We start from the raw sequence: 17,079 nt of genomic DNA on the forward strand, positions 1-17,079 counted from the left end.
CAGAAAATGCGTTGAGTGCTGTAGTGTAAAGTGAGGTTGAAAATATGTTTCAGTGAAGCCACATAGTTTACGACGTAAAGAAATATTGAATGCCTTGAATCAAGGAAGATATATTGGAAAAGAGTTCCAGGGTCTAAATGCAGTAAATAATGTCAACATGCACACCATTTAAAAAATGTAAAATGGTTGTAAACAAATAAAGTGTAGGAGTTAAAGAAATAGCTAAAGTGATCAAGTTTGAATACATTTGAGATAAAATATGGAATAGCTCAGCTGTTCTGATAGTTTGAAATGGTTGAATCAAGTGTGTGTGTGTGTGCGTGTGTGTGTGTGTGTGTGTGTGTGTGTGTGTGTGTGTGTGTGTGTGTGTGTGTGTGTGTGTGTGTGTGTGTGTGTGTGTGTGTGTGTGTGTGTGTGTGTGTGTGTTATCACTTGTAGTCACCAGCAAAAAGTGTGTACTGATCACTTTGTGAACTACTTCTGATCACTTTGTGAACTACTACTGATCACTTAGTGAAGTACTACTAATCACTTACTGAACTACTATTGATCACTAAGTTAACTAGTTAAGTTTCCCACCCGGGGTGATCAGACTCTTGACTATTATTCCTCTCAACTAAGTGACGCTATAAACCCCTCCCCGGCCCTCCTCCCCCTCCTCCCAACCTGCAGACAGCGCCTAAAACAAGATAAACATGGTAAGGGATAAGCTCAGAGCATGACCTCTGCCCTTAGCCCTGGGTGCACTCTGTCCCCCACTGCACTCTGTCCCCCACTACGGCTGACCTGAGGAGGGTTTAATAAACAGTTACTCCTCTGAAGTCGTCAGTGCCAGGCGGCCTTCCAGGCCGTGTCTTCAGAGGTTTCGCCGTCCAGCTAGCGGAGGGTTTCATCTCCATATTCAACCTGAAACAGTCTACAGTCCCTCCTGCTTCAAACAGACGACTATTGTCCCCCTACCCAAGAAACCTTCCATCACCTGCCTGAATGACTCCCACCCCGTAGCACTGACCCCTATCGTCATGAAGTGCTTTGAGCGGCTTCATGACAACCAACAGTGCCCTGACCATACACAAACCTCCCCTTTGGAAAAGGGAAGCAGCAGTAGCAGTTCAGGTAGTGAGCTATCACTTTGTTAAATTCTACCATTCATTACTAGTGAACTACTACTAACCACTTGGTGAACTACGTCTGATCACTCAGTGAACTACTATTAACCACTTTGTGAACTACTATTCATCGCTTCGTTCACTTCGACCTATAACTTACTGAACTAATCCTTGAGTTTGGTACAGTGGTCCCTGAGACATCGGTATTGGGAGAAGCTGTTGGTAGTTGGATCTCTGTGTTAAGAAGATGGTACAAATAACATGAAACCTTAAAGGTTGGGCATGGGATTTGCGAAACGCCAGCAGATTCTGAAAATACACAACTCAAATGGTCCTACCCCCTCTCCTTCAACGCTGACTCTGACTCCACCCATTCCAAGTACCTGGACGCGCAATCATGCACGAGCGCGAACACAGATGCGCGAGAGCGAGCCGGGCTAGCGTAGGTTTTCGTTAAACAACATGGCGAATAGAATTGTCTTCTACTGCTAGGTCCAAATGTGGATTAACTAGTTCCAGTAGCTACCGCCGGATAACAACAAACAGGAGCTTGCTCTGGGTCACGAGCTCTGGGTCACGAGTACTGCACGAAGGGGTCGCGCGCGGGGGAGGGGGAGTGCAGTACGACCGTTTGATTGACGTACTTACTGTCCAATGCAACTTGGTGGCTCTGGAAATCATTGGCTGGAGTTTTTCGAGCCCTGCCCGTTCCACAGATGATTAACTTGTTTAATTTTCATGTCAGTACTTCTAACTCAGTGGCTGTAAGTGGGTTATGATAAGGATTTCAAGTAATTTTGCAAAAATGGCCAAAAAAGCGAATTCCATACCCAACCTTTAAATGATCATGATGATATGTAAGCATTCACCTAATTTATTAATACATTTTAAACATACAAGATTTAATGAGTGAAAACACTTTAGCATTTCTGATTTCCGACATCCTAAATCCGTACATAATTGGGTTAAATAGTGGCTGGCCGATCAGAAAGTACAAGGATAAAAATACACGCAGAAGATTGGGAACACCAGTTGTGTCGAATCTACTTTGCAGCGTCTCAAAACAACAGCCGAAGGTGAAGTTGATCAGGGAGGCGATGTGGGGGCTTTCTGCCTGGTCTCTTTGGAACTGGAAAGACACACCCTGAGGATCTTGGCGTAGGAGAACAGGATGGGGATGAGGGGAACCAGGATAGTCAGGGTTCCGGAGATGAACCCATAGATATTATTAAGGCTTGTTTCAGTACACGCCAGTTTGACCACATAGTAGTTATGACAGTACAGCCGGTCAATTACGTTCCCACACAGCGTTAAACGAAGATTCAGACAAAGAGTAATTAAGAACTTGATAAGAGAGTACAGCCAAATGAGAGCGATGAACAGAGCCACCTTGTTAGAGGTCAGCCGAGCCTTATAATGCAGAGGACAGCAGATAGCAAGGTACCTATCATAGGACATCACAGCCAGGTTACAAAACTCCACAGATGCATAGGTGTACAAGCAGTAGATCTGAAGGAAACACATGGATCTAGATATGGTGTGAGTGTCTGAGGTGATCTGCAGCAGGAGGAATGGAAATAGACCAGCGCTACCATACAGTTCATTAACCAACAGGCTACACAGAAACACATACATAGGCTCATGTAGGCTCCTCTTCATACAAATTGTTAGAATGAGAAAAGCATTTGCAACCACAATCACAATGTACAGCATCAAAACAATCACAAAATATAAGTACTTCAGATAGCCCATGTCCAGGTAGGCAGTCAGTATGAAATATGGAAACTGGCTTGAATTGACCATGATACCTTTCACTCTCAGAAGAAGTTAATCACAGGAGATTGGTCTATGTTCCTGTTTTAGGAATATTATCGTGTTGTCTTTTAGAAGAATGTCCCGACATAAATTATTTCAAACTAAAAATAAGACTCATATCTGATGACGTCTCTCATCTTGGACATCTGAAGACACTTTCCATCAGATCATTTAGTGTTATCCCCACACCTGACTGCCACACACTTACCACTCCCTCTCTGAGCCGAGAACATGACCTCACATCTTTAAAACAGTTTCAAATGAAAGAGGGAAGATGTAGCAGACATTGTGGCCTCTGGTTTAACCAGGACCTCCAGTCCGTCAGACTGAGCTAAGGCTCTCCTCTGCTCCTATAAAGCTTCTCTCAGCCCCAGGAACCATGGGAGCAGGACCTCTGACATCATCAACCAGGGACCAACTGGAACCTGGTACATCTTTTACACGTGCACATTGGTGGCTTGTTGTGATAAATCAGTATGACTAACATCTCACGCCTGGGGAACATCAAGGATGAAATATTGCTCTTTATGATCCTTGTTTTTCTAAATTCTTAACTACTTTCCCAACAATTATAATAATTACTTCTGATAGTGGTGAAAAAAAATATTTGGTGTAAATAATGACTTTTTCATATTTAATTTATAAAGATATACTTCATTTGTTGCTCTTCTTGATGTGCTCTTGGAGGAAACAATGGAGGCATTCCCCAGGGCTCTGTCTTTGGAACCCTCCTCTTCCTCGTTTACAGCCCCCACCTCTCTGTGGAACCCTCCTCTTCCTCGTTTACAGACCCCACCTCTCTGAGCGCACCGTTTAAGTTTGAAAGTTGAAAAATGTGTGTGTCTGTTACGCTATGTGATACAGTACCGTTTACACAGCACAGTATATGTTCTGTAGCCACTATTGCACTAAATGGTAACACTTGAATACGTTATGCAAATATGCAACTTTGTTGAAATGTTAATAAATGGGAGCTTCCTCAAGCAGCCATCTCTTTCCCGACAATCCCCTCTGTGCACGAAACCTTGCATATGGTAATTAAACATTAAAACACCCGCGGCTTATAGTCCAGTGCGGCTTATAGTGCGGAAAATAAGGTACTTAATATATAGTACGTGAATTAATTATTAGTTACTTTAGGAACTAGTTGTTATAATATATCTAAAGTTGTTTTCATGAATTGGATAAAGTAGTTATAACAAACTATACCAAGTAGTTATGCTGCCCTATGATTTAGTTGTTATAAACTATATCAACTATAAAAAGTCGTTAATCAGTAATGCACTATTCTATCTGAAGTAGTAAATATATACAATTTCAAGTAGTTAATATACATATATAAATATACATATATATGATATAATGTATTATATGAGCTAGTTAATATGCACCATATAAAGTAGTTCATATGTACTTCATGAGGTAGTTATAATCATCATGGGGAGTCGAGATTGATGGTCATCCTGGGGTATCCTTCTTGTGGGTCCTCAGATGACTAATCAGGCCAATTCTGGAGCCACATGCTCTACTGCAGTGTGGGCATGGATGTGGGGTGCAAGGGGGAGGGATTGGGGGGGCCTGTTTTGTGGTGAACCCCTCCTTCCTTTGCTGCTGCTTGAGTTTTGCCGCCTGTCGAAGTTGGTCCTCAGGGAAAGTGGCACCTTCCCTCTCAGGCCGTTTCTCCAGGTGGATCTGTGTAGTGCAGTTTGAGGTTTGTCCTAATGTTGTCCTTGTGATGTTTTTCTGGCCTCCAGGTGCACGGTGGCCAATTGAAAGCTGGGAGTAGAGTATCTGCTTTGGGAGGCGAGTATCGGGCACCCATATGACATGGCCTGTCCATCGCAGCCGATGCTTTGTGATAGTGGTGGTGATGCTGTGTATGTTTGCATCGTCCAGGATGCTGATGTTTGTCCGCTTCTCATCCCAGCTGACATGCAGGATTTTTCTGAGGTGTCTCTGATGGTAGGACTCCAAAGATCTTAGATGCCTGCTATATGTTGTCCATGTCTTTGCTCCAAACAGGAGTGCGGGAGGGAGACTGCTTCATATATAAACAAATTAGTCCTAGCAAGCCGATCTGGATTCTCAAAGACCCTTTTGCAGAGCTTTGCAAAAGCTCCACTTGCACAGTAGATTCTATTTTGTATTTCACTGTCAATGTCTGCTTTTTAGGAGAGGTGGCTACCCAGATATGGAAAGCGGTCCACATTCAGAAGGCATTCATTTGAAATTGTTATTGTTGGCGGAGGTGCGAAGGTGGAGGCTGATGGAGAAAGGGGTCTTTTTGATGTTCAGGGTCAGTCCAAGGAGCTTGTAAGCCCTAGCAAAAGCATTCAATATGATCTGTAGATCGTCTTCTGTGTGGGCCACAGTAGCATTGTCATAGGCATATTGCAGCTCCATGATGGAAGAGTGGGAGAGCTTTGATTTGGCTTTAAATCTGTTTAGGTTGAACAGTTTGGCATCTGTTCTGAAGACAAACTGGACGCCAGGGGGTAGATTGTTACCATTGAGGTGGAGGATGGTTGCTATAAAGACTGTGAAAAGGGTTTGGGCAATAGTGCAGCCTTGTTTGACTCCAGTTTCAAACTTGAAAGGTTCAGTCTCAGAGCCATTGCAGAGGACAGCTGCTGACGTGTTGTCATGGAGCAGTATATCAGGATCCTGATATACTTTTCTGGGCATCCACACTTGGATTGGATTGTCCAAACGGCCTGGCGGTTACTGAATCAAAGGCTTTTGTTAGATCTATGAAGGCCATGTATAGTGATTTGTTTTTCCGTGTAACTGTCTGGTTGTTTAGATCATATCAGTTGTGCCACAGGCAGAACGTAAGCCACACTGTGTTTCAGGGAGGCTGATGATCGTCCCGTTGATAGATAGGAGTGAGATTCCCCTGTAGTTGCCACAATCTGCTTTGTCACCTTTCTTGAAAAGGATGACAATCAGTGCATCCCTGAGGTCTGATGGTATCACCTCCTGGTCCCAGATCGTCATAATGAGGGCATGTATGTGCTGATGGAGTTTAGCTCCTCTGAACTTCAGGATTTCTGCAGGAATCCCAACAGGGCCGTTGGCTTTGTTGTTGTATCGCTGAGACGGCATCGCAGACCTCCAGCGGACTCTGTGGATCAGCCTTCCTTCCCTGGGTATTTTGGGACACTGTTAAGGACCTCCTCCTCAATTGTTGTTCTCTGGTTTAACAGATCCTTGAAGTGTCCCTTCCAGCGTGCCTTGATCTCCTCCTCTGTTTTCAAGATGTTCCTTCTGTCTTTCGACCGGTCGCTGGGTCCATATATTGCTTTGGTGGCATTGAAGAAAAACCCCTCGTGTCTCCTTTGTCCGCCAGATGTTGGAATACTTGTGCTTCTTCTGTCAACCACTTATTTCTGAGTTCCCTTATTCTGCCTTGAACAATGACCCTAGCGGTTGAGTGAGCTTTCCTTTTGGTTTGGCAAGTGATGTCCTTCTGCCATGCACAAAAGGCGTTCCGTTTTTTGGAAATAAGATGTTCGATTTCCTGGTCATTGTCATCAAACCAGTCCTGGTGCCTCTTAGATTTAAGACCCAGCACTGCCTGTCCAGGGTTAGGATGGTGGATTTCAGCAGGTTCCAATGTACTTCGATGTCGTCAGGGTACGCTGGTGGTGGGCTATCAAATAAAGCAGCTTGGAGGAGCTCTTGAATGTCAACATTCTTGATGTTTATGGTGGGACGGCAATGCTTTTTCCTCCCTCTTCTTTTGGGCATTAGTCTGATGGCCATGGAAGAGCGGATGACACAATGGTCTGTCCAACATCCATCCGTACTGGTCATTGCGCTTGTGAGATGCACATCACGTCTGTCCCTGGCTCGAACAATAACGTAGTCGATCAGATGCCAAGGCTTGGATCGAGGGTGCATGGAGTTCATATTCCCTACCCCCTCTTCTCCCATGGTGCCACTCCATGTTGTAGAATCCCGATCCACTCTGGCACTGAAGTCCCCAAGGAGGATGATTTGGTCTTCTTTTGGGATGACTGGCAAGATGTTACCTAGGCTGGCATAGAAGGCTTCTTTGATGTCATCTTGTGAGTCCAGAGTGGGAGCATATGCACACACGACAGTGGCCATCCGGTTGCTTTCAAGCTTTAGCCGGACTGTCATAAGGCGCTCGCTGATGCCTTGGGGCAGTTCATTGAGTTGTCTTACCAGGTTGTTTTTGATGGCAAAGCCAGCCCTGTGTATCCTTGGTTCACCAGCAGACCTGCCCTTCCAAAAGAAGGTATATCTTTTCTTCTCTCAGTTTCCCTTCTTCCGCCAGTCTGGTCTCGGATAAGGCTGCAATGTCGACATTGAACCTTCGCAGTTCTCTTGCTACGAAGGCTGTGCGTCTTTCTGGCCGTTCATTGGAGTTTTCTCTGTTTCTTTTTCTGACCGCATGGAGGAGGTCCCAGTGGACGCGGTAATCCAGCCAGGAAGGTAGTGAGGCAGACAATCTTTTGGGATGTTGGGAGAAGGGATTGCACAAAGTATATTCTATATATTATTTTTGTAGTTATATAGTGTAGCGGGCCAGTGGGTGTGGGGTTTCCACGCCACCAAGTCAAATGATACACACACACCGAGAGCAGTTCAATAAGGTGGTTTATTCAGAATAGACGAACAAATGTCACCAGGGTGGGGAAAAGGGTAATCCAGAGTCTGTAGTCTGTAGTCCGTAGTCCAGGGGTCGTCGCCGGGAGGGTTCTCACACAAAGCGGTCAGTACACAAATAATCTGTAAATGTTCAGGTTTCCTGCTCTCTTTGGCCACACACAGTTCGCAGAGGCTCACGCAGAGGCACTCCATAGTAGGGCTCCCTCCATGTGGTTGCATGCTCCCTTTTATCCCCAAGTACTCCTGCCTAATGCACCTCAGGCTTGCATCGTTAAGGGAGGCAGTCCTTGTAAAGCTTGGGGGTGGAGCCAGCATGCTGCCACATACCTCCCCTCAATCACCACCCCTCCCTGGCGTCTGCCACAATAGTTATTATGTACTGATTAAGTAATTAATATGTGCTGTATTAATTAGTTACAATAAACGCTATGATATAGTTATTATGTACCATATGAAGTAGTTATGATAAGTATATTGATTATTAATTACAAACTATATGATGTGCTATATAATGTAGTGAATCCGAAGGATTTTAATTAGTAAATATAATCGATATGATGTAGTTATTATGTGCTATATAAAGTAGTGAATCTGGAGGATATTATTTAGTAATTATGAACTTCATGATGCAGTTATTAGGGACCATATTGTCGCGATTGCTCTATGATTTGCTCCCCAGACATTGGTTCTTAGACAGGTGAGGGGCGTGGCGAGCTGAGCGGGGCACCGCAACGTGGGACACCTGGACTTCATCAACTAATCACACGCCTTCTTAAGCCTGACGGGGACTTCTCGTCGGCGCCAGATTATTCCGTCTCATTCGGTATTTTGGCTGACGTGTATACATTGATTCCCTAACCTAATCCTTTGATTCCTAACGTCGTGTTATCCTTTCATTCGTTCCTCGCCAGTGGATGATCCCCGGACTGCAACACTCTCCGGTGCCTCCGCCAGCTACGCCCACCCGCTCCTGTCTTCGCCTTGCACGCTGGTTATCTCTTGAGTTATTCTTTACTGACAATAAACCGTGGATTGTCCGTACTGACTCTGTCTCTGCATCCTGGGTCCTAACCAACCTTTCGCCAACCGTAACAGAATAATCTGGCCAACATGGACCCCGCGGAGTCAGACAAGGTTCGGCAGGCGCTATCCTCGCAGGGCACGAGGATCGGTCAACACGACGCCGCATTACAGGAGTTTTCTGAGGTTCTTCGAGGTTTCTCCGTCGGCATGACGGAGCTGGGAGCTCCTATGGAGCAGATTGGCTCCCAGGTCTCCTCCTTAGCCGCTCCCGGCTCGATCCATGGACCGGCAGTCTCCTCCGCGTCGGACTTCCATGCTGCGGCGCACGTCGCCTCACCCAGTCAGCTCCGCGAACCGTTTATTCCTACTCCGGTCAGGTATTCGGGGGAGTTAGGCCGTTGTAGGCAATTTCTACACCAGTGCACCCTAGTCTTCGAACAGCAGCCGTTGTCTTACGCCAGCGACAGGACTAAGACTGCTTTTATGATGAGTCTGTTATCAGACCAGGCCGCCGATTGGGCGGTAGCGAACTCTATTAACAGACCCTCTCTCGCGCTTTCCTATGCCGATTTTGTTTAACGAGATGCGGAGGGTATTTCACCACCCAGTTCGGGGAAAGGAGGCCAGCAGCCGACTTCTCTCCCTGCGTCAGGGCTCGGACTCTGTCGCTCAGTTTGCATTAAGTTTCCGTATTCTCGCAGCGGAGAGTGGGTGGGATGAGACGGCTTTACAGAGCGTTTTTTGAGGGGACTAACCGACCGTGTTAGAGACGAGCTCGCGGTTAGGGACGAGACCAACTCGTTAGACGAACTCATTGCCTTAGCCTCCCGCTTGGACAATCGATTAAGAGAGAGACAGAGGGAGAGACGCAATCATCCCGACACTCCGTCCGCCGCTCTTGGTTCTGGATCTACCGGTTGGCCGGTCGCTCGGTCTAACCCCATGTCTCGTTCTGCTCCCAACGCTTCTTCCACCGATGTAGGACTCGGGCCCGAGCCCATGCAGGTGGGGAGAATGCGGTTGCCCTCTGCAGAACGTCGCCGTCGTACTAGGAACAATCTCTGTCTTTACTGTGGGGAGGGGGGTCATTCTCTTGACGCATGCCCACAGACAGTAAAAGGGCAGGCTCACCAGCTTCCAGGGGGCCGCTGGTGAGCCGAGTAGCCGGTCCTCCGGGTTCCCCCAAGCGGATCCTAGTTCCGGGTCAGTTACCTGGTCTTCAGCACTTCGAGTCTTTTTTTGTTTTTATTGACTCGGGTTCTGATGAGAACTTTATTGACTTTGATTTTTGTTCTCAGGCCCAGCTGAGACTGGACCTACTCCCTGAGCCCAAGGAGGTCTTTGCCTTGGATGGCCGCCTCTTGGCTCGGGTCGCTCACCGGACCACTCCTGTTTCACTCCTGCTCTCGGGCAACCATCAAGAATTAATTAGTTTTTTTGTTATTCCCTCCCCTACTTCCCCCGTTGTGCTCGGTCTTCCCTGGCTGAGATTGCATAACCCCCACATTGACTGGTCCACCTCATCCTTAGTCAGCTGGAGCACTTTTTGTCATTCTCACTGCCTTCGGTCGGCCACGCCCCCTAGTAAGTGTGCCGTTCCCCCTCACTCACCTGACCCCATAGACCTCTCTGGAGTTCCCTCCTCTTACCATGACCTCAAGGAGGTATTTAGTAAGGATAGGGCCCTGTCCCTGCCCCCTCACCGTCCCTATGACTGCTCTATTGACTTGTTGCCCGGTGCCCCCCTGCCTTCCAGCAAACTGTTCAACTTGTCTAAGCCGGAGAGAGAGTCCATGGGGAACTATATATCCGAGTCACTGGCGAACGGTCTCATTCGTCCTTCTTCCTCTCCCGTGGGAGCAGGATTCTTCTTTGTGGAGTAGAAGGACAAATCCCTGTGCCCCTGTGTGGACTACAGGGTAATAAACGACATCACGGTCAAGAACAAGTACCCTCTTCCGCTTCTTGACTCTGCCTTTGCTCCTCTTCACCAGGCCACCATCTTCACTAAGCTGGATCTCCGGAACGCCTACCATCTGGTTCGCGTCCGGGAGGGGGACGAATGGAAGACGGCATTCAACACTCCACTGGGTCACTTCGAATATCTCGTTATGCCTTTCGGGCTCACAAATGCACCAGCCGTTTTCCAGGCTCTAATCAATGACGTTCTCCGGGATATGTTACACCGATTTGTAGTAGTCTATCTTGATGACATTTTGATTTTTTCTAGGGACCTCGCTGAACACAAGCAGCAGGTTCGGTTGGTGTTACGGCGGTTATGGGAGAACAAGCTGTTCGTCAAGGCGGAGAAATGTTCCTTCCACACCGACTCGGTCAGTTTCCTGGGCTTCGTGGTGCAGAAGGGTCAACTGCAGGCGGATCCTGAGAAGGTGAGGGCGGTTTCTGAGTGGCCGGTTCCTACCACTCGGAAACAGCTACAGAGGTTCCTGGGATTTGCCAACTTTTATAGGAGGTTCATAAGGGATTATAGTCGGGTGGCTGCTCCCCTAACCCAATTAACCTCCACTAAGGTTCCTTTCGGTTGGCCGCAGACGGCTCAGTCCGCGTTTCTGCGGCTTAAGAAATTGTTCTCCTCGGCTCCAGTACTGTGTCATCCCGATCCAGCTGTCCAGTTCGTGGTGGAGGTGGATGCCTCCAACTCTGGGGTGGGAGCAGTGTTGTCCCAGCGCTCGGCGCTGGACAACAAATTACATCCCTGTTCCTTTTTCTCCCGTCGTCTTAGCTCGGCTGAGACTAACTATGACGTTGGTAACAGGGAGCTGCTAGCAGTGGTGCTGGCATTGCAGGAGTGGAGGCACTGGTTGGAGGGAGCGGCGCATCCATTTATCGTGTGGACGGACCATCGGAACCTGGCCTACATCCAGACCGCCCGTAGGCTGAACTCCCGCCAGGCGCGTTGGGCTCTCTTCCTGGGTCGGTTTCATTTTACCCTCACCTACCGTCCTGGTTCCAGGAACGGCAAGGCAGACGCTCTTTCTCGCCAGTACGACTCCCCGGTGTTGCAGTCGGAGGAGGAAAGGATTCTCTCTCCCGCCTGTGTCATCGGGGCAGCCCGATGGGGGATTGAGCGGGTGGTGCTGGATGCCCAGCAAGGACTACCTACCCCCGAGGGTTGCCCTCCGGGTCGGATGTTTGTTCCGCCGGCGGCCCGCACGCCCGTTCTCCAGTGGGGGCACGAGTCCAGAGTTGCCTGCCATCCAGGGTTTCTCCGCTGTCTCTCTCTTCTCCGACAGCAGTTTTGGTGGTCCTCCATGGCTGCCGACACCAAGGATTTCGTGGCTGCCTGTTCCGTCTGTGCCCGCGGCAAATCATCACACCGTGCTCCGGCTGGTCTTCTGCGTCCTCTACCTGTTCCACACCGGCCGTGGTCGCACATAGCGGTGGACTTCGTGACTGGTCTGCCGTCCTCAGACGGTAATACGGTCATACTGACTATTGTCGATCGTTTCTCCAAGGCTGTGCATTTTGTTCCGCTCTCAAAACTCCCCTCAGCTCTGGAGACGGCGAACCTGCTGGTCCTGCACGTGTTCCGGCTCCACGGTATCCCCCAGGACATTGTGTCGGACCGGGGACCGCAGTTCTCCTCACGGGTTTGGAAGGCGTTTTGTCAGGCGTTAGGGGCGTCTGCCAGTCTCTCCTCCGGCTACCACCCACAGACTAACGGCCAGACAGAGCGAGCTAACCAGGACCTCGGGTCGGCATTACGTTGCGTCGCCGCTGAACACCCTGTCTCCTGGTCCACTCACCTGCCGTGGATCGAATACGCCAGGAACTCTCTGGTCTGCTCCGCCACAGGTATGTCTCCCTTCCATGTGTCTATGGGCTTCCAGCCTCCACTCTTCCCGGTGCAGGAGACAGTGGTGGCGGTCCCGTCAGTCCAGGAACATCTCCGGCGCATCCGCCGGGTGTGGCGCGAGGCGAGGGAGGCACTCACGCGCACGGCGGCCCGGAACAGGCAGATGGCGGACCGTCACCGCACTCCTGCTCCCGACTACCAGGTGGGGCAGAGCGTCTGGCTCTCCTCTCGGGACCTGCCCCTTCAGACTGAGTGTAAGAAGCTGACACCCAAGTACATTGGTCCGTATGTGATTTCGGGTATCATTAATCCGTGTGCTATCAAGCTCAAGCTACCCCCTGCGCTCAACGTTCATCCAGTCTTCCACGTTTCACTGCTAAAGCCTGTTTCTGCCAGCATTCTCAATCCTCCGTCCGAACCCCCTCCACCCCCTCGGCTCATCGATGACCACCCGGCCTATTCTGTCCGGGAACTGTTGGATGTACGCAGACGGGGTAGGGGGTTCCAGTTTCTGGTGGACTGGGAGGGGTACGGGCCGGAGGAGCGATCCTGGGTCTCCCGATCCTTTATTTTGGATCCTGAGCTTATCAGGGAATTTTATGAACGTTTTCCAGATAGGCCTGGTGGGCCGCCAGGAGGCGTCCGTTGAGGGGGGGGTACTGTCGCGATTGCTCTATGATTTGCTCCCCAGACATTGGTTCTTAGACAGGTGAGGGGCGTGGCGAGCTGAGCGGGGCACCGCAACGTGGGACACCTGGACTTCATCAACTAATCACACGCCTTCTTAAGCCTGGCGGGGACTTCTCGTCGGCGCCAGATTATTCCGTCTCATTCGGTATTTTGGCTGACGTGTATACATTGATTCCCTAACCTAATCCTTTGATTCCTAACGTCGTGTTATCCTTTCATTCGTTCCTCGCCAGTGGATGATCCCCGGACTGCAACACTCTCCGGTGCCTCCGCCAGCTACGCCCACCCGCTCCTGTCTTCGCCTTGCACGCTGGTTATCTCTTGAGTTATTCTTTACTGACAATAAACCGTGGATTGTCCGTACTGACTCTGTCTCTGCATCCTGGGTCCTAACCAACCTTTCGCCAATCGTAACACATATGAAGTAGTTAATAAGTACTAAACTATACACTACTATAATACTATAGTGGTACGAGACTTTTCTTTGTCCCATATTCCTGAGCTTGTCCAGCGAACAAATATCAAGATAGAAGAACCTTATGTAATGAGGGCGGAAAGGCAAACCCATTAAAGCTCTGTATAGCTATGTTACGCCGTGTCCTGCTACACGGTCAAACACCTCCACTTAGTGGCCGCTTGACGCCATTGGTCCTCATTCTCCCGACACACCTGTCTGTAATCTGCAATATCCATTCCCTACTTCGGCCTGGGTTCTCCAATCAGCCGTCGCCAGTTCGTCGTTTACAACTTCCCAGTTCGTATCGGTCCTACTAGCATTTACTAAGATCAGTTCATTTTCCCTGTTCTCCTCGTAACCCTCTTCCCTCTTCCTAGTTCTCCGTCCGTCACTCTGCCTACCTGTTGCCGAACCCCTGCCTGCCTGACTACCCGCCTGTCGCCGAGTCCTTGCCTGCCTGACTGACTCCGTTACCGAACCCTCGCCTGCCTTTCTACCGCTTGCCTAGCACCAGCTTGTCGTCTACCCCTTGTCCCAATAAATCCCACTTCCTTTCACTCCGTCTCTGCCTCCCTGTGTCCAGCGTTTGGGTCCCCTCGACCTGTCCGTCCCTTAACACTATATTTATCATGAAATAATAATTACAACTAAGAATTAAGAATAAGACTTATAGTTAATTACAGCTGGTTTAAAAATCTGTTTTAAAAGTAATAGCTGTGACTCTGAAGTTAATAAAGAAGTTATGCACCAATGTGTACGTGTAAAAGATGTCTCAGGTGTCTGACGGACTGAAGGTCCTGGTTGAAGAAGAGCCCACAATGTCTGCTTCATCTTCCCCCTGTCATTTGTAACAGTTTTGAAGATGTGAGGTCATGTTCTAGGCGCAGAGAGGAAGGAGTAAGTGTATGGAGGTTAGGTATGGGGATCACACTAAATGTTCTGATGGAAAGTGTCTTCTGATGTGTCTTTATGTCCATGATTTTTCCTCAAAAGTTGTAACAGGATTTGATTTAAGAGTCATAAAGATAATGTCATACATTGTCAAGAAGAATTCCTCTAGCCAATCAGGAAAGAGATGCCCTGATTGGTCAGAAATGAGTCAGGAATGAGCCAGGATCAGTCTTAATTCGTAATGGTCTCATACAGAGGGCTTTGTGGTCAACTAGGAACAGATATTCACACTTTCACCCACTTATAGCTAATGGACGGCTATGGCATTCCTTAACAAATCACGCACAAATTGAATCTGAACCACAATATCTTTAACCATGCATAAATAAAAGAAATACAATATTGTTAATGTTGTCTTATATTTGCCCATATCTCCTAGTAAACCAGTGGTTTTCACAGCTGAAAACCACAAATAAAGAAGTTAATAAAGAAGTTATGCACCAATGTGTACGTGTAAAAGATGTCTCTGGTTCCATTTGGTCCCTGGTTGATGATGTCAGAGGTCCTGCTCCCATGGTTCCCGGTGTTGAGAGAAGCTTTAAATGAGCAGAGGAGATCCTTAGCTCAGTCTGACGGACTGGAGGTCCTGGTTGAAGCAGAGGCCACAATGTCTGCTACATCTTTCCTCTTTCATTTGAAACAGATTTAAAGAGGTGAGGTCATGTTCTAGGCTCAGAGGTGGAGTGGTAAGTGTGTGGATGCCAATCTCCTGTGATAAACTTCGGCTGAGAGTGAAATTTATCATGGTCAATTCAAGCCAGATTCCATATTTCATACTGACTGCCTACTTTGACATGGGCTATCTGAAGTACTTATATTTTGTGATTGTTTTGATGCTGTACATCGTGATTGTGGTTGCGAATGCTTTTCTCATTGTAACTATTTGTATGAAGAGGAGCCTACATGAGCCTATGTATGTGTTTCTGTGTAGCCTGTTGGTTAATCAGCTGTACGGTAGCGCTGGTCTATTTCCTTTCCTCCTGCTGCAGATCACCTCAGACAGTCACACCATATCTACATCCATGTGTTTCCTTCAGATCTACTGCATCTACACGTATGCAACTGTGGAGTTTTGTAACCTGGCTGTGATGTCCTATGATAGGTACCTTGCTATCTGCTGTCCTCTGCATTATGAGGCTCGGCTGACCTCTAAAAAGGTGGCTCTGTTGATCGCTCTCGTATGGCTGTACTCTTTTATCGAGTTCCTAATAATTCTTTGTCTGAATCTCCGTCTAAAACTCTGTGGGAATGTTATGGACCGACTATACTGTCAAAACTACTATGTGACCAAACTGGCGTGTTCTGACACCACAGTTAACAATATCTATGGACTTTTTGCAATGTTTCTGACTGTTTTTGTTCCATTGATCCCCATCCTGTTCTCCTACACCAAGATCCTCAGGGTTTGTTTTAATGGTTCTAAAGAGACCAGACAGAAAGCAGTCAGTACCTGCACCCCCCACATCGCCTCCCTGATCAATTTCTCTTTTGGGTGTTGTTTTGAAGTATTTCAGAGTAGATTCAATATGAGCGGCATTCCCGGGATAATGCGCATAGTTTTATCACTGTACTTTCTCACCATCCAACCACTCTTTAACCCTATCATTTATGGACTGAGGTTATCTAAAATAAGACAGATGTGTAGAAATGTTGTTGTCTGCAATAAGTAAAGCCAAGGAGATAATTGTTTATTGTTCCCTTACATAACGATAGTAAGTGTGACCTCTTAAAACACTTATTGTAAGGTTAAGTACATTTCTGAAATATTTTCCTTAATCCCAGTTTCAGTCTTCAAATGCTTCACAGGCCACATTACACGACTCCCTAGCCTTCTGGTTAAGGCAGGGTTCTGGTTCAGGGTCAGTAGGGGTTTTGAACGGGGATAAGTTTAGTAGAATAAGGGTTAATAGGAGTCGAGTCATGGTGGCAGGGTTATGTTCAGGGCTAGGGTTAGATCAGACGTTACTTAATATGATGCACATAAGCTAGCCTGCCCCTTTACAAAGCCATTCATCATTCTGATTATCTTTTTAATCTCCCTATGTTGCTGATTTAAGGTTGATAGTATAACGGTTCAATAAAATGTGAAAATGTTTATTGAAAGAATATCAATTAAATGTGTGTTTCTTCCATTTGAATGCAAGCACAGAGGTCTCTGACCAGCTTCTGGGCATATTGGCTGTTGGATCGGTGAAGATTTCAGATTTCAGACTTTATTGTCATTGTGCATTGTGCACTTGTACAACGAAATTGGGTTGGTGCTCACCACCCACAGTGCAAAATAAAGCAGTGCAAAAAGAAAAATGCAAACACAAACAACAGCAATAGGCACAATAAATATGCAGACATAAAATATATGTGCATTTAAAAAAAAAAAAATACGGTAGAGGATTTCACATGTCCAGGGGGGGGGGGGGGGGGGTCAGGCGTTTAGTAGACAAATTGCCCAGGGGTAGCAGGTATTCCTCAGCCTGTATGTCCGGCTCCCAAGGGACCTGTGTCTCCTACCGGAAGGGAGGAGTTGGAAGAGGCCATTTCCGGGGTGTGATGGGTCACTCATCATTCTTCTTGCCCTATTC

General features: G+C 47.7%; 1 protein-coding gene and 1 pseudogene across 1 annotated transcript; one reads left to right on the top strand and one right to left on the bottom strand.

Annotated features, from left to right (window-relative positions):
- Window positions 1-825: 825 nt before the first annotated feature.
- LOC115561027 (olfactory receptor 1D2-like) lies at window positions 826-2,912 on the bottom strand (annotated as a pseudogene).
- Window positions 2,913-15,088: 12,176 nt separating this feature from the next.
- Window positions 15,089-16,534, top strand: LOC115561743 (olfactory receptor 11A1-like). Its single transcript, XM_030381963.1, has one exon. It carries the CDS (start codon window positions 15,199-15,201, stop codon window positions 16,168-16,170), a length of 972 nt encoding a protein of 323 aa, XP_030237823.1. The 5' UTR covers window positions 15,089-15,198; the 3' UTR covers window positions 16,171-16,534.
- Window positions 16,535-17,079: the final 545 nt, after the last annotated feature.

This window comes from Gadus morhua, chromosome 16, assembly GCF_902167405.1.
Source record: "Gadus morhua chromosome 16, gadMor3.0, whole genome shotgun sequence".
NCBI lineage: Eukaryota > Metazoa > Chordata > Actinopteri > Gadiformes > Gadidae > Gadus > Gadus morhua.